At 39.6% G+C, this 24,781-nt stretch overlaps 1 protein-coding gene across 1 annotated transcript in view; it reads right to left on the bottom strand.

Annotated features, from left to right (window-relative positions):
- Nucleotides 1-19,008, bottom strand: part of LOC126202710 (alpha-amylase 2-like) — a 170,207-nt gene extending 151,199 nt beyond the window's left edge. Inside the window, exon 1 of the mRNA XM_049936891.1 lies at nt 18,817-19,008. Within this exon, the coding sequence (XP_049792848.1) occupies nt 18,817-19,008 (192 nt within the window). The remainder of the gene's footprint in view (nt 1-18,816) is intronic.
- Nucleotides 19,009-24,781: the final 5,773 nt, after the last annotated feature.

The following is a 24,781-nucleotide window of genomic DNA, read 5'->3' as shown; positions in this document are numbered from 1 at the left end:
TTTTTTAATAAACTCCCCAAAATCGTTAAAAAAGAAACAGACCTAAATGTTTTAAAAATCATTTGAAACCATATCTCACAGAGAAATGTATATGCAGTTTGAGTGAATACTAAGATGGTGTTTAAATATGTTATATCATTACTGGAATGTACCTTTAACAATTATCATTTCTGTATGTTGTTTGGATTTGTGCGTATATATAATGTGAAACATGTAATACCTTTGTATGCTTATAGAGTATTTCTGTTTAATTATTTGTTTCATTTATATACAGGGTGATTCAAAAATAATACCACAACTTTAAAAATGTGTATTTAATGAAAGAAACATAATATAACCTTCTGTTATACATCATTACAAAGAGTATTTAAAAAGGTTTTTTTTCACTCAAAAACAAGTTCAGAGATGTTCAATATGGCCCCCTCCAGACACACGAGCAATATCAACCCGATACTCCAACTCGTTCCACACTCTCTGTAGCATATCAGGCGTAACAGTTTGGATAGCTGCTATTATTTCTCGTTTCAAATCATCAATGGTGGCTGGGACAGGTGGCCGAAACACCATATCCTTAACATACCCCCATAAGAAAAAATCGCAGGGGGTAAGATCAGGGCTTCTTGGAGGCCAGTGATGAAGTGCTCTGTCACGGGCTGCCTGGCGGCCGATCCATCTCCTCGGGTAGTTGACGTTCAGGTAGTTACGGACAGATAAGTGCCAATGTGGTGGCGCTCCATCCTGCTGAAATATGAATTGTTGTGCTTCTTGTTCGAGCTGAGGGAACAGCCAATTCTCTAACATCTCCAGATACTGTAGTCCAGTTACAGTAGCACCGTTCTCGGTCGTCCAGAACTTTTCCCTTTGCACAAACACCCATTCTCTGTAAACTGGTTTATACCAACGTTTAATACACCACCTATCAGGAGGTTTAACACCATACTTCGTTCGAAATGCACGCTGAACAACTGTCGTCGATTCACTTCTGCCGTACTCAATAACACAAAAAGCTTTCTGTTGAGCGGTCGCCATCTTAGCATCAACTGACGCTGACGCCTAGTCAACAGCGCCTCAAGCGAACAAATGTACAACTAAATGAAACTTTATAGCTCCCTTAATTCGCCGACAGATAGTGCTTAGCTCTGCCTTTTGTCGTTTCAGAGTTTTAAATTCCTAAAGTTGTGGTATTCTTTTTGAATCACCCTGTATAATGAAATCAAGTTTGATGTTAATAGCCTATTGTATGACACACCCAATACTCTCTCTGGATTTTCAGCTGGAGTCCATGGGCAAAGAATAAATAAATAAATAAAAAGACCGTCGGGGTTTGATTAAAATCTTTTAAGCGCAATAATCCACAATGATCCACGTCAGCGTACTCGAGTACTGGCAGATGTGATGAATTGTGATCATATCACCACCGTGCGACATTTACCTGCAATGTGGAACGTTCAAAAATCGGTGGTATGGCTACCGCATGTTATAAGCAAAAATTACAAAATCAGTGGGTCTCTGCTTGCTCGTCATCATTTAGCTCGTGAATAACACAGACCATTCCTATCCCGTATCGTTCCTGGTGACGAGAAACGGTGTCTTTGTAGTAACGTAAAGAAAAGAAATGAATGGCTGAACCCAAACAAATCAGTAACTCCCATACAAAAACCTACGCGCATCCACAAAAGATAATGTGCATCTGGTGGAACAGCGGCAGTGTGTTGTACTATGAACTGCTTCCCCGAGGTGTAACCATCACTGTTAACATTTATTGTCAACAACTGAGACGGCTTGCAGACTAAATCCAAGAACAACGACCAGGAAAACAGCGTGAAGTGGTGCCACTCCACGATAACGCCCGCCCGCAATCTGCTAGACTAACAAAACATATTATACAGGACTTGGGTTGGGAAGTAATTCCGGAACCTCCATATTCACCTAATCTTGAGCCCTCAGATTTCCACCTTTTCCGATCTCTATCGGAAAACCTTCACGGAATTTCCTTTCCGGATGCAAATGTGCTCCGCACAGGGTTCGACGAGTCCTTCGCTCCAAAACCGCGTGATATCTACAATCGAGGAATCGGAAAGTTACCCCAGCGCTGGCAGACTGTTGTAAATCGTTAAGTAGAATATATTATTGATGACTAATGTCTCTATTATGCGTATCTGTTATCTTCATTAAATTTATGGACAAACTCTACGAATTTATGCACCAACCCAATATGTTATTACCCCTATTTCTCACGTGTAAATCTACATACTCTAAGAAAGTTAGTGACCCTTCACATGGATGCCAATCTTTGCAGAGAGTTAAAAAGGAATGGGAGAAATCGGATAAGTGGTTCTAGTTATTACCGCCAGTACTACACCTGGTACTGAATTCTCTCGCCTCAAACGGATATTCCTTTACATGGAATCGCCTTTAAACGTGGTATCTATTTTGTAAGCCCATTGAAAAATTAATATATTAAAGATCTGTTTTCCTCTATGCAATTCTGACAAAGCCGATTTGTCGTGAGACTATTAAATTGCTTTCTTTTATTTCGTTCACAAATTGTAGCACCTTATAAAATTTTCACACTGATTAAGCCCATAAAAGCATGGTTTTTTCAGAAAGTGCTTCTGACGAATAATTAAACGTTTCTGTAAAACTTTTCATCGCCTATTTCACCCCCCATAGGGATTGAATTTCCAAAAACAATGAATCAAAATTTTTTTTATTTCTAACCGAGAAGTCAAATACTGATTTTCATATATGCAGTAGCCGTAGTAGCCCCTTAATAACGATTTGTTTTCAAAAATCTTTCACCCTTTATTTCACCCCCTTAGCAGTTAAATTTACAAAATTGCTGAAATCCATATTTTTTTTTATTTCTGACACAGAAACCAAATACCACATTTCTTCTTATAGTTCCAGCCTCCAATAGCGACATATTCTTGAAATACCTTTCATCCCCTATATCACCCTCTTAGGGGTGGGATTTCGGAAAATCCCCTTTTAAACGATGCCTACAGTATAATATCAACACCCTCTCCAAATTTCAATCCTATCCTTAGTGTATTGGGCTGGGCGATGATGGGTCAGTGAGTCAGTCAGTCGACAGTGTGTCTGTGCACAGGACTCTGTTGCCGACTGCGTGAGTGTTTGTTTTGATTGCCTGCAGGTCACTACCTCAGGGGGTGGGGTCGACGTCACGTTTGTTGGTGGTCAGGCATGGTCTGATCGTTTTAGCTGCTTCGTGTTGCTTGGGGCGATGCAGGAGCTTATTTGGCCCAGGCAGAATAGGCAGCTGCCTAGGGCGGCGGATTTTAAGGGTCGACTTATAAAGCCAAGCCCACACTGGCCTCACCCAGCCTTGCAGAACCAAAAAATTAGGTTTGGCGCAGTGCGGCGTGGCCAGTGAGGTCTTCGAACTGTCCTGCTCTGCGCAGCAATGAACAAGTTCCATGCAGTGTCGATACATCAAAGGAAACCGTTCGTTCGTGGCAGAATGGCAGAGCTGTTTGGAGGGCATTTCTCGCTTCCATTTTTCATTAACGGGCGCGCGTGCATACTGCAACGTTGATGCATATAGTGCACGCAGAATACCGTGGCCAGTAGATGAGCAGATGGCAGGGCACGTGTGGGGAGAGCGATAGCGGTGGGGGCTGTAGGGGAAATACTGAGCGCTGGAGGGGAAGTGCCGTTCTAAACTGAAGCCTACATTCACATTTTTTGTAAATATGAAGTGGGACACCTTGACACCCACACTTGCTGTTGACCATTCAAAAGGATCTGTCATCTATTCTTTGGTTAGTATCTGCACTATTCTCCATTCTGTGCAGTTCTGCAATCCTCTGCACCACTTTGCGCTGCTGTGTGCAGCACAGAGTGGCACATCCAGTGTGGATGTGTCTTAATCTGTTTGGTTTTTAAAACATTTTATTCACAACGCTTGAGAAGAGAATGCGAAATCACGATGAAATGTATATGAATAACACTGACAAAAATCACCTCATGAACAGTATGGTCAGGTAAGTCAGGTAACAAGAAAAGGACATGTTTTGTTTTAGCAATGACGTTATGTCATGACAGTGTGACCATTGTCCATTTTATTCAGTATCGTGCCTTCTCCTGTGGCGTACATTAGGAAGACAAATGTCTCTGCTCACAGTTGAGTTTTGTGGTAAGGGAAGCTGCCAACACTGCCGTACGAGTAGCCAGTGTTGACATTCAACAATGCCACTTCAAATTCAAAAGAAGTATTGGCAGTCATTATAGCAGGCAGCCACTTGGCTGGCAGTCAAGTTTAATTGGAAACTGGAAAGAGTACAGTTGTTTAATGTGTAGAGTGTGATTTATAATTCATTATTAATTAAAAAGAGAAACGGTTCTAAAGACCGGAAACTCGTGAAAGATAAGGCAATAAAGAAAGAGGAAACTGTGAGAAAAAGTGTAAAAATTGATGTGCTATTTAAAAATCAAACACAGCCAGCTAGTTCCAGCTCGAGCTCCAGTGTAGAAAGATCAGAATGTAATAATGTGGTGAAAAGTATGGAAAGCAGTGCAGCGTGTGGTTTATCTGAAAACAATAATAATGGTGTGGAAACCATCATGTCAGTGGATCCAGATGACACATATAAAGCAAATGAAGAAGCGATTCAGTTGCCAACGATCCTGTGAACTACATAACAAATGCATTCCTTCGCGATGGTCATGGGACACGGTATGCAGGTAATATACTGACTTTACGAAGGACTTAAATAAAGCTTTGTTTTTCAGAACCATGAGGAATGGCAAGAAACAACAAAGACGATATTTAGGGTACTCGCAAAGCAAAGCTAGATTATTTTGTGTCCCATGTTTATTGTTAAATGGAACTCCATAGCTTTCAAAACTTAATAAGGATGTAACTGCCCATGTAAAATTGAGCTCAACATAGGAAATGTGTGTTAACTGCGGATCCATATCACTGACGTCGATATGCAGCGGGGTTCTGAAACACATATCGTGTTCGAACATTATGAATTACTTCAGATGGAATGGCATATTGACACAAAGTAAACACAGATTAAGAAAACATCGCTTTTCTGGAACACAATTAGCTCTTTAAACGCATGAAGTGTTGGGTGCTATTGACAAAGGATTGCAAATTGATTCTGTATTTCCAGAAGGTTTTTGACATTGTGCCAGTTATGTGGCTAGATTCGTGATTTCATGTCAGAGAGGTTACAGTTCATAGTAACCAGGTCGTTGATAGTAACTGACGGAAAGTCAACGAGTAAAACAAGTGACTTCTGGCGTTCCCAAAGGTAGTGTTATAGGCCCTTCGCTGTTCTTTATCTATATAAACAATTTAGGGGACAATCTGAGCAGCCATCTTAGATTGTTTGCAGATGATGCTGTCGTTTGTCGTCTAGTAGTCATCAGAGATCAAAACAAATTGCGGGAAGACAGAAAAGATATCTGTATGGTGCAAAAATTGGCAGTTGACCCTAAATAACGAAAACTGTGAAGTAATCCACATGAGTCTTAAAAGGAATCCGTTAAACTTCCATACACAATAAATCAGTCAAATGTAAAGATCGTACATTCAACCAAACACCTAGGAATTTCAGTTACGAACAACTTAAATTGGAAAGACCACACAGAAAATGTTGGGGGGAAGGCAAACCAAAGGCTGCGTTTTGCTGACTGGTCACGTAGAAACTGTAACAAATCTGCTAAAGAGACTGCCTACACTACATCGTCCATCCCCTTTTGAGATCCTTACTAGATAGGATTGGCGGAGTACATCGAGAAGGTTCAAAGAAGGGCAGCACGTTTTGTACTATCACAGATTAGCGGAGAGAGTGTTTGTGAAATGGTACAGGATTTGGGGTGGACATAATTAAAACAAAGGAGTTTTTCGATGCGTTCGAATCTTCTCACGAAATTTCAATCACCAATTGTCTCCTCCAAACTGCGATGCCGACCTACGTAGGGAGAAACGATCATCATAATAAAATAAGGGAAATCAGAGATGTCACACAGAAAGATATAGTTGTTCGTTTTTCCCGTACGCTGTTCGAGATTGGAAAAATAGAGAATTGTTGTGAAGGTGGATCGCTCAACCCTCTGCTAGGCACTTAAATGTGACTTTCAGAGTATCCTTACAGCTGCAGATGTAGATGAACTTTAAAAGCTAGAGGACAAATCGTGGGGTGAACAGATAAGAAAGTAACATCTCAGATTGACACAGAAGTAAAATAATGGAGGGGCGTTTTAAAATGACTTGTTGCTATGGTCAAGAACTTTTTCATAAAAGACCTGTCTTTCACCTTGCTGAAATTTCGAGATGGCACTAAAGCTAGTAGCAAGATTCGATCCTTTTCGAGCTAAACATATAACTTTATGGAACAAAACGGAGCGGAAACAGATCATATCTTCTGTCTGAAAAGTTTATATCAATTTCTTTTTTGTTTCGATCCAGCACCAGCTGATTACAAAAAAAAAAAAAGGATTGTTCTAGTCTTCTGGAGAAGTCAGAGCCTTACTTCCTAGAGTTACATATTATTGCCTGGTATTATCTACACAATTTTTTTCTAAATTTAGTCGAGACCCCGCATAGTGAGAGCTTTTCTCACAAAGTGTGGTTCCATGAGAGACAGTAAGGGGTCTCTCTCTCTACCTCTAGCGATGTGCTCATGTATTTCTTTATTAAGTATTTCGTTACTGTTTACTGCCATAACGATTATCTGAAATACATACAGGCTACCTTCAGTTAGTATTCTAAATTCTTTAAACAAATTTCTGCAGGATTCCCTGCCACATTTCTTTTCAATAATTCTAAGTGCCTTCTTTTGTAAGATAAGTAGCCTTTTCATATTATCTTTATTGATGGATCCCATAGCTTAGATGGGTTTCAAACAGAGCAAAATAGATTTGCCTCACAGTGGTAATGTTACAAAAATGTCAGTTTTCTTAGGGCATATGTGGTAGTAGATAGCTTTTTGCAAATATCTTTTACATGGTCAGACCAATTTAACTCTGCATCAAGTGCCATGCCAAGAAACTTTGTCGAGTATCTTTTTTTAACTTATTCATCACCCATCAAAATTTGGTTTTCATAGGTTTTTTGCCTCCCAATATCAAATTCAATACAGACTGATGTATTTAATTTTAGTTTGTTTTCATTAAAATATTGCAGAATTAATCCTGCTGCAATGCTGGATTCCGTTTCACGTTGCGAATAGCTAGGATTACAGCATATTATGTGGTATCATCTGCATATAAGATAGCTGTAGTAGGGTTTGTTATACACTGAATATTATTAACATAAATAATAAAAAGAAGTGGTTGTAATATTGACCCCTGTGGAATACCATAATTAACGTCAGTGCTGTTTCATTTGATGCTTCCTCTGTAGTGCTAATAGAAACATCAGATTATGGGCTGTGCCTTGAACGCCATAGTTCCACTGTTTGTCCAGCATATGGTCACATCAACACAGTCAAGTGTTTTTTGTAAATCTAGAAAGATACCATGTACATGTAATGTTTTCGATTAAGTTGGATGCTTCTGTAATGGTGGATCATCCCTTGACAAACCTTTACAGCCTCCAAGAAATCACTCTTTTGCTTACCAGGAAGTTCCAGATTCTTATGAATATTAATTTCCCGAGGTTTTTGGATATTATTGGAAGAACAGATATGGATCGAAAGTTTTCTACTAGATTTGTTTCCTTTTTTAAAAATGGGCATAACTCGAGCAGTTTTCAACTCATCTGGAACTAGACCATTTCCACATGAAAGTTGATAATTACTGATAAATGTGATGCAATTTGATGAATATTTGCTTTAGAGTGTCCAGACTAAGACCAACATATCCTGCTGCATGAGAATTCTTCAAGCTGTTCACTATTTTAATTATGTCTTCCTCACCTGTTGGTGTCAAAAATATGCTTCCTGACACTAGTGTTCCTCTGAATTTGTATTTCTGATTTTTAAGCTGATTGTTTATGCTGGAGTCAGCAGAGGCAAAAATAATTGTTAAATAGATCTGCTACTGCATCCTATCAGTTGCTAATGTACCATTTATCAGCAAATTATTTTCTGTTTTATGTTTCCCAGGTTTACCTGTTTCTCAGTTTACTTGTGACCATGATGTTCTGCAAATATTATTTGAGTTTTGAATGACACTTCCAAAATATTTCTGTTTTTCAAAATGTAGGAGGCCCATATAGTATTTCTGATACTTTTTGAAATCTTTTAATATTTTATTGCTCAAGTCATTTAACATAGCGTACTCATACCATCTTAGTTTTTATCTAGCCTCAGTGAGTGAACCTGATACCCAGTTTTGGATCACAACATGTGACTGAATTATGTTTTTTATTAATGGGCAGGCTTGGTTGAGAATGTAGGATATTTCACTTGAGAATTTTCCATAACTGTAATGTGTTGTTAGAATATTGTTCCAGTCTATATTGCTTAGCATGTTATTCAAATGAGTTATATTTTGGTCTGTATTCGCCCTAAGGTATCTATAGCAATTGTGTGTAGGAACCTTATTTATGCTCACACTTAGTTCTACTGCATGATGGTCTGACAAAGCACTTATAACAACAAAATATGAGAGATCATAAAGGTGAATACCAGTGATTATGTTATCTATCACAGACTGGCATGTTTCAGTCCCCCAGATTGCAGTGTTTATCGGGTATCTCACACTATATTCAAGCAGAGTATACTTGAACATTCCAGTGTGCAACTTATCTGCTAATACATTTATGTCGAAATCTCATATCATTGCTAACTTATTCAGGTGTGACATAAAAACATTCTCTGTGATATCACAAAACTATCTTAAAAAAACTTCAAAGTTTTCACTTGGAGGTCTATATAAACATTTAACATAAATTTAATCACTTGGTATCTTTATATGTACTAAACATTGTTTGTTGTCAATTCTAATGAATATTTACTTACATTTACAGAATTCAAATCAAATTTACTTTTTACATACATTGATACTCCGACACCTCTGACGATCTGCAAAACTTATTTGCTAGTACCATGTTAAGGGGTCTATAAAGTTCTAATTTGGCATCAGATAACCAGTGTTCACTAAAAGCAAGCACATCAGGCATAGTTTCATTTTCAAACACATCTAATTGTTTAAATTTATTGATCAGGCTCGGTCATATCTCTGTTTATCTTTTGGGTTTGTCCTTCTTTCTGGTTGCCACCAAAAAATCATTTAGATGGGATGGATACACTGGCTTCCATTTGCTGTCTGCAGTTTTTTTAGTTGACAGTGATGGGTCTGCTAATGTTGGAGTTGGTTCTGCTACTGTTATGGATACTTCTGCTATTGTTAATGATGGTTCTGTTCCTCTTTATGTTGATTTTGCTGCTGGTATTAGAGCTGGCTTTGCAGTTGATGGGCTGTTACTGCATTTGTTGTTACTGTAACTGTGATGTTTTTACTACTTTTGGCGGAGATACTAAGGCAGGAATTGGTTCTGCTACTGTTGATTCTGCTGCCACTGCTGGTATCAGTGCTGACTCTGCTGTTGATGGAACTGCTGCTGTTCTTGTTATTGTTGTTGCTGCAATTGTTTCTGGTGCTTATACTATTTTTTGTGGGAATATTTCTACAGGTGTTTACTTTAAAACTAGTGGAGGTAGGATGCTCATCACAGTTTGCTCTTCTTCACGTAGGATTTCTGGCTCTGCTTCTTTTATTTCTTTAATGTAAGGTGTATTTGCTGAGTGTTTATGCCTGGAAGAATGGGCTGTTGGGGTTGTTGGTAATGACATGTGGTCATTATCTTTGATGAGTCTCTCCAACATTTCACTGATTTCCTCAGGCAAAAGTTTCTTGCCCTTTTTGTTCAGGTGCATCCCATGTTTGGTGAAGCAGTCTTAAGAAAATCTATACAAAGAAAGTTTGTATTTGGATACATTTTGCATATTTTCTGAAATTTTGAGCTGGCTTTCCTAATTTCTGTGTTTACACATGAAGTGGAGATGAATCATGTCTATATGGAATGCTATTAACAATCACGTTCTGCTTCATAGTACCGTCCAGAAATTTCTTTAACTTTTGTATAGCATTCAGTAACTCATTCTTGAACATGTCATTGGTGAATAGTGAATAGTAGTGAATAGTGTATTATTCGTCTCATAACACAATTTCTAATCATATGATTAGTGTACAGGAGACATGTCAAAAAAATGGATAACACAACTTAGGCCTAATTGGTACAAAGAATTTTAACATTAATAAAAACTTTTATTTTTCTTTCCTCCCTTTTGTGAAGGACAGCTACATTTACACTCAAGACTATATGTAAATTTATCCTGCTCAAATGTTCAGTTCATCCTTCATGAACTCCTCAACAGTGTAGTAGCAGCATTTTACAAGTATATCATATAGCTTTGTTTTCAGTGACTCTAGGTTCATACTCAGAACATTCTTTCCTTTTAGCTTGTTATGAATTTTCATTGCCATATACTGAGGAGACTGCACATATAGGTTTAAGCAATGAGTGGGAAGCATAAAATTGTCTTTATTTCTCATGTTATATGCGTGATTGAAACAGTTTTTTTCAAATAACTCTAAATTGCTATGTAGAAAGATGATTATATCATAGATGTATAAGGAGGGAACTGTTAATAACTGTTGTTTTGCAAATAGTGGGTGACATGATGTCCTTGGATGGGCAGTACACATGTTCCTTATTATTCTTTTCTGTAACTTAAATATGTGCAATATATTGCTTGAATTTCCCCAAAAAATAATACCATACCTTACAACTGATTGAAAGTAGTTGTGGTATGCAATTTTCCTTGTATTTATGTCTGTTGCACCAGCTAATATTTGCATAGCAAATGCAAAGCTACATAATTTGTTTAACAGATAGTCAACATGTTTATTCCAATTTAAATTTTTATCTAGGTTTAACCATAAAAACTTCACAGAATCCACTTCTTCTATATCCTGATTTTTATGAGTTATTTTAATTTCTTGGGGCTTTGACTGTTTTGTTCTGAACTGGACCATGTGGGTTTTGGGGATGTCCAATCTTAATCCATTCAGTTGGAACCATGTTTCTAGTTTGTTCATTGTGTCTATTATGTAGAGAGGGATGTTTTCTGGCTCCTGGTTTTCAATTAATACAGATGTGTCATCTGCAAATAAAATCAATGGAGCATTTATATTGTTCGGTAAATCATTAACATAGAACAAAAACAAAATAGGTCCTTTAATCGAGCCTTGAGGGACACCTTGGGCTACTGTTTTCCATTTTGAATAGTAATTTGCTGCATTTGATGAGACAATCACTCTTTGTTTTCTATTTGATAAGTGTGAAGTAAGCCAATTTAGAACATTACCCTTGATCCCATACTTGTCAAGCTTATAGATGAGCAGTGCATGATTTACAGAGTCAAAGGCTTTTGTGAGATCACAAAAGATTCCTGCAACTTTATTATGGTTGTCTAATGATGTGCTGATCTTGTCGATAAACTTGTTAATGGCATCAGTAGTGCTTTTGCCACACTGGAAATCAAATTGGTTTTCCATAATAATATCATATTTCTCCATAAAATTTCGAATCTGAATAGCAGCAGCATTTTCAAAAATTTTTGATAGGACTGGAAGGAGGGAGATGGGACGATAATTCCCCATATCCTCTCTTGACCCTTTTTCGAGCAACGATTTTACTTCTGCATACTTCAGCACCTCTGGGAAGCTTCCTTGTTCAAAGGATTGGTTTATTATTTTACATAGTGGGTAGCCTATTATTTTGCACACAAATTTAAGGACTTTTGCTGGTATTCCATCTCAACCTGCAGAATTTTTGTTTTTTAGGTTTAATATAATATTTTCTACATCTATTGTTGAAATTGTTTTGAATTTTGTGAGGCATTCAGAATTATGATTTAGTCCAAAGGGACATATATTGTTCTCACAATCTGCAAAATTAACCTCTGATTTCACTACATTAATGAAGAACTCATTGAAGCATTCTGATATTTGAGCCGGATTTACAATGATCTCATCTTCAAGCTTAATTGTACTAATTCCATGTCTACAGGCTTTGATACCTAATTCGTGTTTTACAACTAACCACACTGCCTTTGATTTATTCTCATGTTTTAAGATTAATTTATTATTTGTCATTAGCTATGCTGCTTTGACAACTTTCTTAAATGTACTTTTGTATCATTAACATATTCAATAAATTCAATTTTTTATTATGTCTTAGTTCCTTATGTAGCTGCCTTTTCTCAGCTCTGGAGATTTTTATACCTTTAGTGATCCATTTTAATTTTGTCATTTTATTAAAATAAATTTTTTGTGGAAACATTTCATTGAAAACACTTAGAAAATCCCTTAGAAATACTTCAAAATTTGCTGTGCATGAAATACTTTTATCAAAGTGCCATTCACTCCCATAGAATAAGATTGACGTGTTATCTGCATAGCTTACGATATGGGAGTTAATGGGTTGTGCAATGTTGTTAATATAAGTCAGATGTTGGCGTCAACAGAGATGGACATCATGCAAGAGTGGAAATAGGAGACAACCAGCTAGAACACGTGAACAGTTTTCCATACTTTGTGTAGAACCTTTGAAGCTGATTTAATTACACAGGAGATTACCAACAGTGGACAAAATGGTTCTGAATCTCACCAACAAGTGAGGACTCTTCTATGGGAACAGTGTGATTCACAAAAAAAAACAAAATCAGTGATGTTCAACCATTACTTTATGCCAACATTGGCCAAGGGTATCGAATCATGCACCCTCACAAAGAGTGAGTCATCAGGACTCCAGACATTGTAAATAAAATTTATTAGATCCATTATCCAGAAAACCAAGATGGATAAGTTAAGGAATGAGGAGTTGAAGGTGAAAGGCAGGATCAAGACAGCTCGTTCAGACTGAATCAGCACTTCCAGAATATAGTGGTATAGACATGTAATGAGGTTGGAGCCTACAAGAACAGGTTGAATAAATATGGAAAGAGAAGTGGAAATTAAGTGTCCTGAAAGAATCCCAGATCTCATTGAATGGATAGGATCAAGGATATCCTCACTGTCAGAGGAAGGACTATGGGTGACGGTCTCCATGACAGGTCAGAGACTCATCGACCATACAAGAGACACTGGATCAACTGTACAAGGGAAACTGTTCAGTGGTGATGGTGATACAAATTCAAAATGTAAAAAATCTACAGTCCAAGTTGCATTGCTTGCAACAGTACCATAATTCCCTCTTCAGTGTTTCATTGCTGCTTAATGCTAAGCTGCAACAAACAAAAAAAAAACACGAAATATAAATTTTATACTTCCATTGCACTGGCTCACTTGGTATCATGAAAGTGGCTCTATCAAGTAGCTGAAAATAAGACACAAGTGTCTCTGTACCAGGGAGAGGTATGTTTTATGGAACCATTGCTCAACACAGTAGAACTACGCAGTAAAATACAAATCTCCTCATGAGATCATTATTTCCCATTTTAGTGCCCCCCAAACCCTGCCCTTCTTTTTTTCTGTCTCCCCAACCTAATGTGCTCCCCCCCCCCCCACTTCCCCTTTTCATTTGCCCTTCCACATATTTTTTCACTTGTTACAAAAATCTGCTCCCACAATAACAGTGTACAGGGCACATGCCCCAACTGCCATACTCTAGTTATGCCACTGCACGACTCTAAATAATTCTCTAAGTGATTCCTCAGTGACTTTAAATAACTTTCATAGCAGTTATATTTTCCAGTAACACAATAACATTAATCATGGACAAAAAATCAAGCATATCAGACCCAACCCAGATGCTAGCTAAACTGATCAAAATTAGTTCACAATAAAAAGTGGAATTACTGATTTTTACATAAATTAAAACTATATTACCGGTCTTTCTTTCATGTCAATGATGGATTTCTGTTCCAGGGACCCGGTGACCATCAGGAAGCAGCTGTGTGAGGAAGGTATCATGAGGGAAATTGGTTTGGCCTCAGCATACCTACCCTCCGAAGACAGCTCTCCTCCTCCTCTGGAGGTGAGGAGACTGACAGAAACTTGCCATCGGCAATGCGGCCAACTGTTGGTTGGATGTGATGCCAATGCCTACAACCTAGTGTGGGGCAGCAAGGACACCAACAGTAGAGGTGAGTACCTTCTCGAATTTCTCTTGTCTAACAACTTGGAGGCCCTGAATAAGGGTGACAAGGCTACAATCAGCAATAGCAGAAGGGAAGAAGTAATAGACATAACCTTTGGTTCCACGATGATGGGCAGCTATGTTGAACAATGGCATGTGACATTAAAGCCATCCTCATTGTACCACAGGTGTATTAAATTCAAGGTTCAGGTGGGAATCAGACAGACCGCGGCCTAAAGGAATCCCAGGAAAACAGACTGGGAGACATATAGGAGGGACCTCGACTTAAGCTTATCGGAAATTAAAACCTAGATAAGGAATCCAGTAGAGTTTGAGGAAGTAGCAGAGGCTGTAACATCTGCCATATTGACCACATACGAGGACAACTACTCAATCACCAAGAAGTCCACAAATAGGAGTGTGCCTTGGTGGTACAATAACTTGGAAAGGCAAAGAAAACACGTACAAAGACTGTTTAACCTTGCGAGATGTAAAGGACAATGGGCAAAATATCGTGAGGCCCTTGTCAACTACAACCTTGCAATTAGATAAGCAAAGGAGGCATTCTGTGAGGAAGTGAAGGGCATGGTTGCTCAAGTGAGACTTCACAAACTCCTACCAACTAATACAGAATGTACATCAAGGAAGGAGGATGGGGAATATACAAAAACAGCACATGAGACACTGGAACTGCTCCTCAAAACTCACTTTCCTCAATATGCTCTGGCAGATAACAGAGACCAGAATGTGATCCCTGAGAGACAATGGGTCTCAGACAATTGATGAGAGGACTGGGAATCAGCCAAGGTGTGTATCAACTTCAGTAAAATCCAATGAGCAATGGGAACATTCCAACCATTCAAGTCACCTGGCCCAGATGGAATCTTTCCAGATCTCTTGCAAAAAGCAGGAGAGAATCTTAAAAGAGTCCTATGCAGATTATTCTGGGTTAACCTAGCAGTAGGACTCATTCTCAATGCCTAGAGGACAGTGAAGGTTGTCTTTAGTTCAAAGCCAGGGAGAATTGATCATACCAAGGCCAAGGATGAACCAACCAGTCTGTCTTCCTTCATTCTAAAAACATTGGAAAAACTGGTTAATGTACATGTTGGGAAGAGAAGGCTAACTAGGGCTCCTCTACATTCAAACCAACATGCATATCAACCAGGTAAATCATGTGAGACAGCTCTCTATCAACTCACTGGGAGGATGGAGAAAGCACTTCACTTTCACGAAATAGCCCTCTGCATCTTCCTGGACATCAAGGGGGCTTTTTGTAACACAACCTTTGATTTCATGGTTAGGGCAGCAGAGGTGCATGACCTAGGGACCACTATATGTAGGTGGACTAGGGCCATGCTTAGTGGAAGGAAGGTAGAGGCTACCATGATGAATGAAAAGATGGTAATTAACACCACTAGAGGTTGTCCACAAGGAGGAGTTTAGTCCCCTTTAATGTGGAATGTAGTGGTGAACAAACTCATTGAGGAACTAAATTCCAGACAATGTTTTTGCCAAGGATACGCAGATGACCTTGTCATAGTAATACTTGGCAAATTTACTGACAGATAGGAATATAGCACAAGGTGCACTGGACATTGTGCAAAACTGGTGCATTAAACAGGATCTAAGAGTTAATCCTAAGAAGAACTAAATTCCAGACAATGTTTTTGCCAAGGATACGCAGATGACCTTGTCATAGTAATACTTGGCAAATTTACTGACAGATAGGAATATAGCACAAGGTGCACTGGACATTGTACAAAACTGGTGCATTAAACAGGATCTAAGAGTTAATCCTAAGAAGACTGTTGTGGTACCATTCACAAAGAAGCATATCCAACACTCAAGTTGGAATCTAAAGCTTTTTGATGAAACTCTACCTGTGAGGGGATAGTATCATATCTAGGGGTAACCTTAGATGAGAAACTAACATGGACCCCTCACATTATGAGCATCTGCTCCAAGACGAAAGGTACTCTAGTGAGTACCTGAAGCACTTGTGGCAAAAACTGGGACCTAAGCCCCAGAGGTATGCACTGGATATAAAACACCATGGTTAGACCTAGGATCTCCTACAGGGCCGCAGTGTGGTGGAAGAAGGTAGAACAGCAGGTTGCAGCTAAGAAGCTTGCTGAGGTGTGGAGACTGGCCTGCTTAGCCATAACAAGTGGAATTAGCAGCATACCAACCTCTCAGATGGAAGCCATGCTGGACATGCCTCCGCTACACTTTTGGGTCAAGATGAAGGCAGCAGCTGGTGCATACAGACTCAAAACTGGTAAAAACTGGATCTCATTGGGATATCCAGAATCACACACTAAAATAGCGAGTGAGGTAAATATAGGAATGGCTGGGAAAATGCTGGCTGACTATATAACAACTCCCAACTGCTTCAACAAGCCTTACAATATAATAATTGGAAGCAGGGAGCAGTGGGAAAAACAGTTCAACACCATACGGGGGACACATTGTCTGGTTCACTGATGGGTCGAAATCAGACCAAGGCACTGGGGCCTGGGTGTACGGGATTCAGCCAATACTGGAGGGTATCATCTCTCTAGGAAAACTGGCCTCGATATTCCAAGCTGAAATTACTGCAATCAGGGTGTGTGTGTGGAGGAAAATATGTGTAGGTGCTACAAGGACCATAGCATCTACATCTGTTCAGACAGCCAGGCAGCCCTGGATTAATTGGCAGCTTCTGCAACAGCTCCTCATGTCACAGGGCTCTGGTGAAGCTAGGGGGAAGCAATAGGGTAAACCTAGTGTGGGTCCCTGGCCACTCAGGGATCAGTGGCAATGAACAAGCCGACAAATTGGCCAGGATGAGTGCAAAGACTCCATTCATTGGACTGGAACCTGTCCTGACAATCACCAAGGCTGTGATCAAACTAGAACTACAGAACTGGCTTAGAAGACAGCACCTAGAACACTGGACCAAGGTCTATAAACGCAAAAATGGAAAGGTAATGATGCCAAAGCCATGTTTTAAAAGAAGCTCTGTAATCCTGGGCTTGAACAGGAAAGTTATTAAACTCTTGGCTGGACTAATGACTGGCCATGGGAATTTCAAAAAACACCCACATACAATGGGTATAATGGAAGAAGACCCTAAATGTGGGATCTGTGATGAGAGTGAAGAAACTGCATCATACCTAATCTTTGAATGCACAGCATTGGAGAGCAAGAGACACAGAATTTTCGGGACAACTAGACCTGAAGAAATTGTGTCTAACAAAGAACTGGTACAGGGTCTCCTTGCACTATTTAAGGGCATTGGTTGGCTTTACTAGACATTCAGGGAGTGATACCGCACAATGAAATCGGTTTCGGTGCAGACAGTGGTGGTTTAGATCAAAGCTGTTTTAGCTTCCCTGCCAAAATCAAATCAGATCAAACTGGTATTTCAGATAAATAAATATACCTCAGAAAAACCATAAGAAGGTATTAATGCTATTAGCAAATGGATGAAAAGCTGACAGATGCTATCTCATGCAAATTGTGCAATTAAAACTCTCTCATTATGTGGACAAATACAGCAATTTTTTTAATATATTGTCAGTCGCTACTGTTCTATGGACAACCGTTGCTAAATTGCTCGAGTGTGCGGTACCTATACCAAATAGGACTAACAGTAGATTTTGAACATATACAGAGAAAGGCAGCAAGAATAGTCACAATTTTGTCACAGATGTTGGAAGAACTCAACTGACAGACTCTTGGAGGTAGATGTAAACTATCAGTCAATATCAAAGTTTCAAGAACTGGCTCTGAATGATGAATCTAGGAATGTCTTACGTACTACACCCATAGTGATCGTGAGGACAAATTAGGTTAATTACAGTGCACACAGAGGCATTTTAAGCAGTCATTCTTCCCACACTCCATGTGTCAATGGAATGGGAAGAAACCTTAATAGCAGGTGCAGTGGGATGCACCCTCTGTCACGCAGTTCACAGATGTTTGCGGAGTATGAATGTAGAAACAGATTTTTGTCATAGTCATTCCTCATTTTCAAACTGCTATTGAGAGTCATCTGACTCTTCCTCCAAATACATCTTTTGCCATGGCTCCCCCTCTCTCCCAGTTGCCACAATACTCTTCCATTCCCCCTCCCCTCCCCATAGCTGTCAGACAGGTCTCAGTGTGGCCACAGACCCATCAATCAGCCAAAGGCAAATTAGGCTGTATGTCCTCATTTTTTAAAAATTTGTTTAGGCCTCATTCATACACCATGTATTAATGATTATCATTGATGTCATATAATATTAAGAAAGTAACAGTAAATATGCAACAGATACTCAGTTTCATTTTGGAGAGCAGATACTTTTTTCAAAATTCTGTTTTTTTTCTGTATAACTTTTCTATGCACAAATAAAGTTAAGCGCGTGTAACTTAATGTTAATATCACCTACAGAAGTATCATTTAATAGTCCTTCCTTTCTATTACTTCATGCCTTGACTCATTCAACATCATTGAAGGTTCTACTACACTATAAGATCTATGAAAGTACAAAAATGAAACACGAACCCTTCCCAATTGTTAGATGAATGATACTATTCTTTTTTAATAAACGGCAACTAAGTGTCATTTTTATTACTTTTCAGTTTCTTTTCATATTCAGCTTTATTTAAAATTAGAGAGTTTTGTAGAAACACCATAAAGAAAATATAGCAACCAAAACCTTGCATGTGTTACACAGTTCTACGCGGGTTGCCATTTTGTCATCAGGTTCTTCATCACCAACGAGCTGATCCGAATAACGGTCCATAAGATCAATTACAAGGCCATTAGTCCACCCAAATCCCATTTGGCTTTCATATTCTCCACCTGAACCAGGAGCTCCAAATACAGTCACATCATATTTCTCGTGCATTACCTGTGCATCAGAATACCAGTTAGTGTACCCATTGGGAACAGAAATAAGGGCAGTGTTTCTCTACCTGAATAAATAAAACTCATGCTTCATATCATAATGTTAGTCATTTCTGATGTTCCATATGCAAAGATCTAATTTGTATACTTTTGTGTAATTAACAGATTTGTTTACATGTGTGTATGTGGTTGAACTCTGCTCACATTTATAGAGCTTTACATAGAAATACAACAGGAAAGATGTATGAAAAATGGAAATAAATAAAACTGTACTACTTTTGAGCAAGTTATAAATATGGCAAAAGTCCCTCAAAATAACCCCCCCCCCCCCCAAACACACACACACACACACAAGCAAAACACAAAACTCTTATCACACTTTTTATTCCTGGTTTTTGGCAAGTAAGTTAAATATTGATAGATATCTTTTTGTGGACTATGTAAAAGTACAGTTTTTACTTTAGTAATCTTTCTGGTACATCCAGAAATTTAAAAAAATAGCTTCAAACAAGAAAACAGTGAATAAATAAAACAATTTGTAAATGACATTTTTCATTATGTGGCATAATTTACCTTGACATTATATGGTTAGAAATAATCAATAAAATATAAACCAAAATGACTTTCACATTCCCATCTTCTCTCTTTTCACTCTCCTTTGAGAATTGTGTAGGGTTTCTCTTTTACTGAGAAAACAATGTAATATAAAAGCGTTTATTCATACTTACAGAGCCTGCATACAGAAACAGTAGACTCTGACACTGCTGCCAGTTTACAGCGCTTTATTCTTTTAAGAGTTTAAATTATAAATTACCGTTTTACAATGACAATTGTGGTCAAATTATTGATGTATATCTGCACTTAATTATCACAAACTGAAGCTTGACTTTTAAGTCCATTTAACTGTCACAGATGTTGTAAATGAAATCAGAGCCATAATTGATTTGTGCTCTCATAGAAAAAATGGGGCTCACATCATAAATGAACTTCAATATTCATGAAAATCTAGCTGCTCTGCTTCATGTTCATATTCTATAATACATAAGGCTGGTGTTCAGATTGAGAATTATATGAGACTTTGGTCAATATTTTCTTGATTCCCACAAAAGACTGTGGATTTACCCCTTCCTTAGGTCTTTTTGTACATAGCATGTAAAAAAACACACATGTAAGAAGCTGTAAAAAGCCTGCATTTCTCTGAAATTCAGATATTGTGATAGCAAACTGGCACAACAGTCAAGACACTACAGTGAAGATGGTGGAGATGGCAGTCATGTGTGGGTGAGGTGTGCTTGCTTTGTAGTGCCTCAACAATTTTGGTGTAAATTCTAGAAACACTCGGCCTTCCACCGTCTCGAACACCCTATACTTTAGGTATGAGTGCGGGAGAGTGAGAATGTTTCTACCGATCCACCTGGTTCTATGTGCAGGTCGGAAGGTTGTTATTAGATGACTGTAAGAGGGGCGAGTCACTGACGACGACAAGTGTTTGCCGCCAGCACCACAGAAGACATGATGAAAATCAAAGGAATAATTATGTACTATTCTTTGGTGTGTTAGTGTCTGTGTTGATTGCAAAAAATACTAATGAACAATTGAATATAGATTTCTATGCACTTCATGTCTTGGACTTAGAGAAGTCAAGATGCATGTTCATACACTCCTGGAAATGGAAAAAAGAACACATTGACACTGGTGTGTCAGACCCACCATACTTGCTCCGGACACTGCGAGAGGGCTGTACAAGCAATGATCACACGCACGGCACAGCGGACACACCAGGAACCGTGGTGTTGGCCGTCGAATGGCGCTAGCTGCGCAGCATTTGTGCACCGCCGCCGTCAGTGTCAGCCAGTTTGCCGTGGCATACGGAGCTCCATCGCAGTCTTTAACACTGGTAGCATGCCGCGACAGCTTGGACGTGAACCGTATGTGCAGTTGATGGACTTTGAGCGAGGGCGTATAGTGGGCATGCGGGAGGCCGGGTGGACGTACCGCCGAATTGCTCAACACGTGGGGCGTGAGATCTCCACAGTACATCGATGTTGTCGCCAGTGGTCGGCGGAAGGTGCACGTGCCCGTCGACCTGGGACCGGACCACAGCGACGCACGGGATGCACGCCAAGACCGTAGGATCCTACGCAGTGCCGTAGGGGACCGCACCGCCACTTCCCAGCAAATTAGGGACACTGTTGCTCCTGGGGTATCGGCGAGGACCATTCGCAACCGTCTCCATGAAGCTGGGCTACGGTCCCGCACACCGTTAGGCCGTCTTCCGCTCACGCCCCAACATCGTGCAGCCCGCCTCCAGTGGTGTCGCGACAGGCGTGAATGGAGGGACGAATGGAGACGTGTCGTCTTCAGCGATGAGAGTCGCTTCTGCCTTGGTGCCAATGATGGTCGTATGCGTGTTTGGCGCCGTGCAGGTGAGCGCCACAATCAGGACTGCATACGACCGAGGCACACAGGGCCAACACCCGGCATCATGGTGTGGGGAGCGATCTCCTACACTGGCCGTACACCACTGGTGATCGTCGAGGGGACACTGAATAGTGCACGGGACATCCAAACCGTCATCGAACCCATCGTTCTACCATTCCTAGACCGGCAAGGGAACTTGCTGTTCCAACAGGACAATGCACGTCCGCATGTATCCCGTGCCACCCAACGTGCTCTAGAAGGTGTAAGTCAACTACCCTGGCCAGCAAGATCTCCGGATCTGTCCCCCATTGAGCATGTTTGGGACTGGATGAAGCGTCGTCTCACGCGGTCTGCACGTCCAGCACGAACGCTGGTCCAACTGAGGCACCAGGTGGAAATGGCATGGCAAGCCGTTCCACAGGACTACATTCAGCATCTCTATGATCGTCTCCATGGGAGAATAGCAGCCTGCATTGCTGCGAAAGGTGGATATACACTGTACTAGTGCCGACATTGTGCATGCTCTGTTGCCTGTGTCTATGTGACTGTGGTTCTGTCGGTGTGATCATGTGATGTATCTGACCCCAGGAATGTGTCAATAAAGTTTCCCCTTCCTGGGACAATGAATTCACGGTGTTCTTATTTCAATTTCCAGGAGTGTATTTTCATATGGTTTTTAAACCAACAATTATGTCTCAATGTACTTAATTATTTCTAAAGCTCGAGATATGAGCGAGACGGCAAAGATATTTATATGTCTAAGAAGATAGTTTTTTTCTGCATATCAGTTCTAGTACATCATTAATCAACAAGTACATTGACACTAAAGTTCATATATATGTGATCAATAGATTACAGAAATAAGAAGATATTATTTTCTGTTGCAAAAAATGTTAGAACATGACAACCTAAATGACAGGACCCGAAGAAAATGGGAATTTAAAGACAGAAGCAGAAAGAAGATATTATGTGTTATGATATCAACCAGGCCTAACAAGATACAAGAACTGTTTCCAGTAATCGTTTTGAGTCCAGTGAACCAATGGAAGAAAGTTGCGAGTGCAACGCAGTAAAAGACATGAGAAAGTAATATCAGAGACATCAACTTTTTGACTAAGAAGATTGGGTGTGGAGAGGAAGCAGTCTTCACACACGTACATCGCGCAGACGCCGATGGAGTAACCAGTGACCGGTGCCGACTGCACCAGCTGCTGCTCACTGGTGCTGACCCACGTCTGCTCGCTGCCGACGATGCTGAAACCAACATTTGATGCTGCGCCAGTGCTGTCCACCAGCATTGATTACACATTCGCTCACCAATGCAGGTAGAACTCTATGCTGGTTTAGTGAAAACCAATAATTATTTGGTAAAAGTTGAGGAGACGGTTGAATGATAAACTGTTATTATAGCTATTTTACTCAGTGGTGAATTTTATTTTAGATGGTTACTAGGTCTAAGACCAATCAAATTATGGATCAAGAACAGCAACAAACTTCAGGACCAGCCATGGCCATTACAGTGAATAGGGACACACCAGACTTGACTTGACGTGGCAAATTTAATCAAAGGACTAAGTCTAAAGTTAGACTCAGTAAATACTCAGTTAAATGCTAGATTAGATGACCAAAGTGCTAAGCTGGATGACCAGAAGGCTGATTCAGCCACAATAAGTGAAAAATTAGATGCTCAAAGTGAAACCTTGATCAGTCAAGCAGCAAATATAGATTTATTAAAGACTGAATTTGACTCTTTAAATAATCAGGTAGAAAATTTGAAATAACATTTAAAAAGTGAACTCACTAGTCCTTTGAATACTCATGTTAATCAACTATTTACTGACCTTAACCAAAAGCAGGATGAGCAATTTCAGAATTTAGCTAAAAAACTAGAATTCGATATTGAAGATTATGACTATAATAATGCAGAATCTGAATTTAATGGAAAATTAGGATCTTGTGAAAGTGTATGTAATATTAAATTTAATTCTGTAAGACAGGAAATGAATAGAATGAGATATTCACTCTGCAGCGGAGTGTGCGCTGATATGAAACATCCTGGCAGATTAAAACTGTGTGCCTGACCGAGACTCGAACTCGGGACCTTTGCCTTGCCTGCGAAAGGCAAAGGTCCCGAGTTCGAGTCTCGGTCGGGCACACAGTTTTAATCTGCCAGGAAGTTTCAGGAAATGAATACTTTGGAAGAGAGCACAGGCCAGCCTAAGGAATTAATATCGATTATTCAATTAAAATTACAGGTGTTAATAAACAAGCTGTTACTACACAAGTTGTCAGTTCGTGAGTAAATAATACAGAACAAAATTTCAAAGAAAAAATAGTCAACTTTGACATTATAAATGTAAGTAGTCTGGCAGAACCATTTGTACTAATTATAGATCGAGAAATGACCGAGAGTATGTTGTTGTTGTTGTGGTCTTCAGTCCTGAGACTGGTTTGATGCAGCTCTCCATGCTACTCTATCCTGTGCAAGCTTCTTCATCTCCCAGTACCTACTGCAACCTACATCCTTCTGAATCTGCTTAGTGTATTCATCTCTTGGTCTCCCCCTACGATTTTTACCCTCCATGATGCCTTCCAATACTAAATTGGTGATCCCTTGATACCTCAGAACATGTCCTACCAACCGATCCCTTCTTCTGGTCAAGTTGTGCCACAAACTCCTCTTCTCCCCAATCCTATTCAGTACCTCCTCATTAGTTATGTGATCTACCCATCTAATCTTCAGCATTCTTCTGTAGCACCACATTTCGAAAGCTTCTATTCTCTTCTTGTCCAAACTATTTACCATCCATGTTTCACTTCCATACATGGCTACACTCCATACAAATACTTTCAAAAATGACTTCCTGACACTTAAATCTATACTCGATGTTAACAAATTTCTCTTCTTCAGAAACGCTTTCCTTGCCATTGCCAGTCTACATTTTATATCCTCTCTACTTCGACCATCATCGGTTATTTTGCTCCCCAAATAGCAAAACTCCTTTACTACTTTAAGTGTCTCATTTCCTAATCTAATACCCTCAACATCACCCGACTTAATTCGACTACATTCCATTATCCTCGTTTTGCTTTTGTTGATGTTCATCTTATATCCTCCCTTCAAGACACCATCCATTCCGTTCAACTGCTCTTCCAAGTCCTTTGCTGTCTCTGACAGAATTACAATGTCATCGGCGAACCTCAAAGTTTTTATTTCTTCTCCATGGATTTTAATACCTACTCCGAATTTTTCTTTTGTTTCTTTTACTGCTTGCTCGATATACAGATTGAATAACATCGGGGAGAGGCTACAACCCTGTCTTATTCCCTTCCCAATTGCTGCTTCCCTTTCA

The sequence above is a fragment of the Schistocerca nitens genome, chromosome 1 (genome assembly GCF_023898315.1).
Source record: "Schistocerca nitens isolate TAMUIC-IGC-003100 chromosome 1, iqSchNite1.1, whole genome shotgun sequence".
NCBI classification, from domain to species: Eukaryota; Metazoa; Arthropoda; class Insecta; order Orthoptera; family Acrididae; genus Schistocerca; species Schistocerca nitens.
The sequence above is the reverse complement of the archived record's forward strand: the minus strand, read 5'-3'. Positions and strand labels throughout refer to the sequence as shown.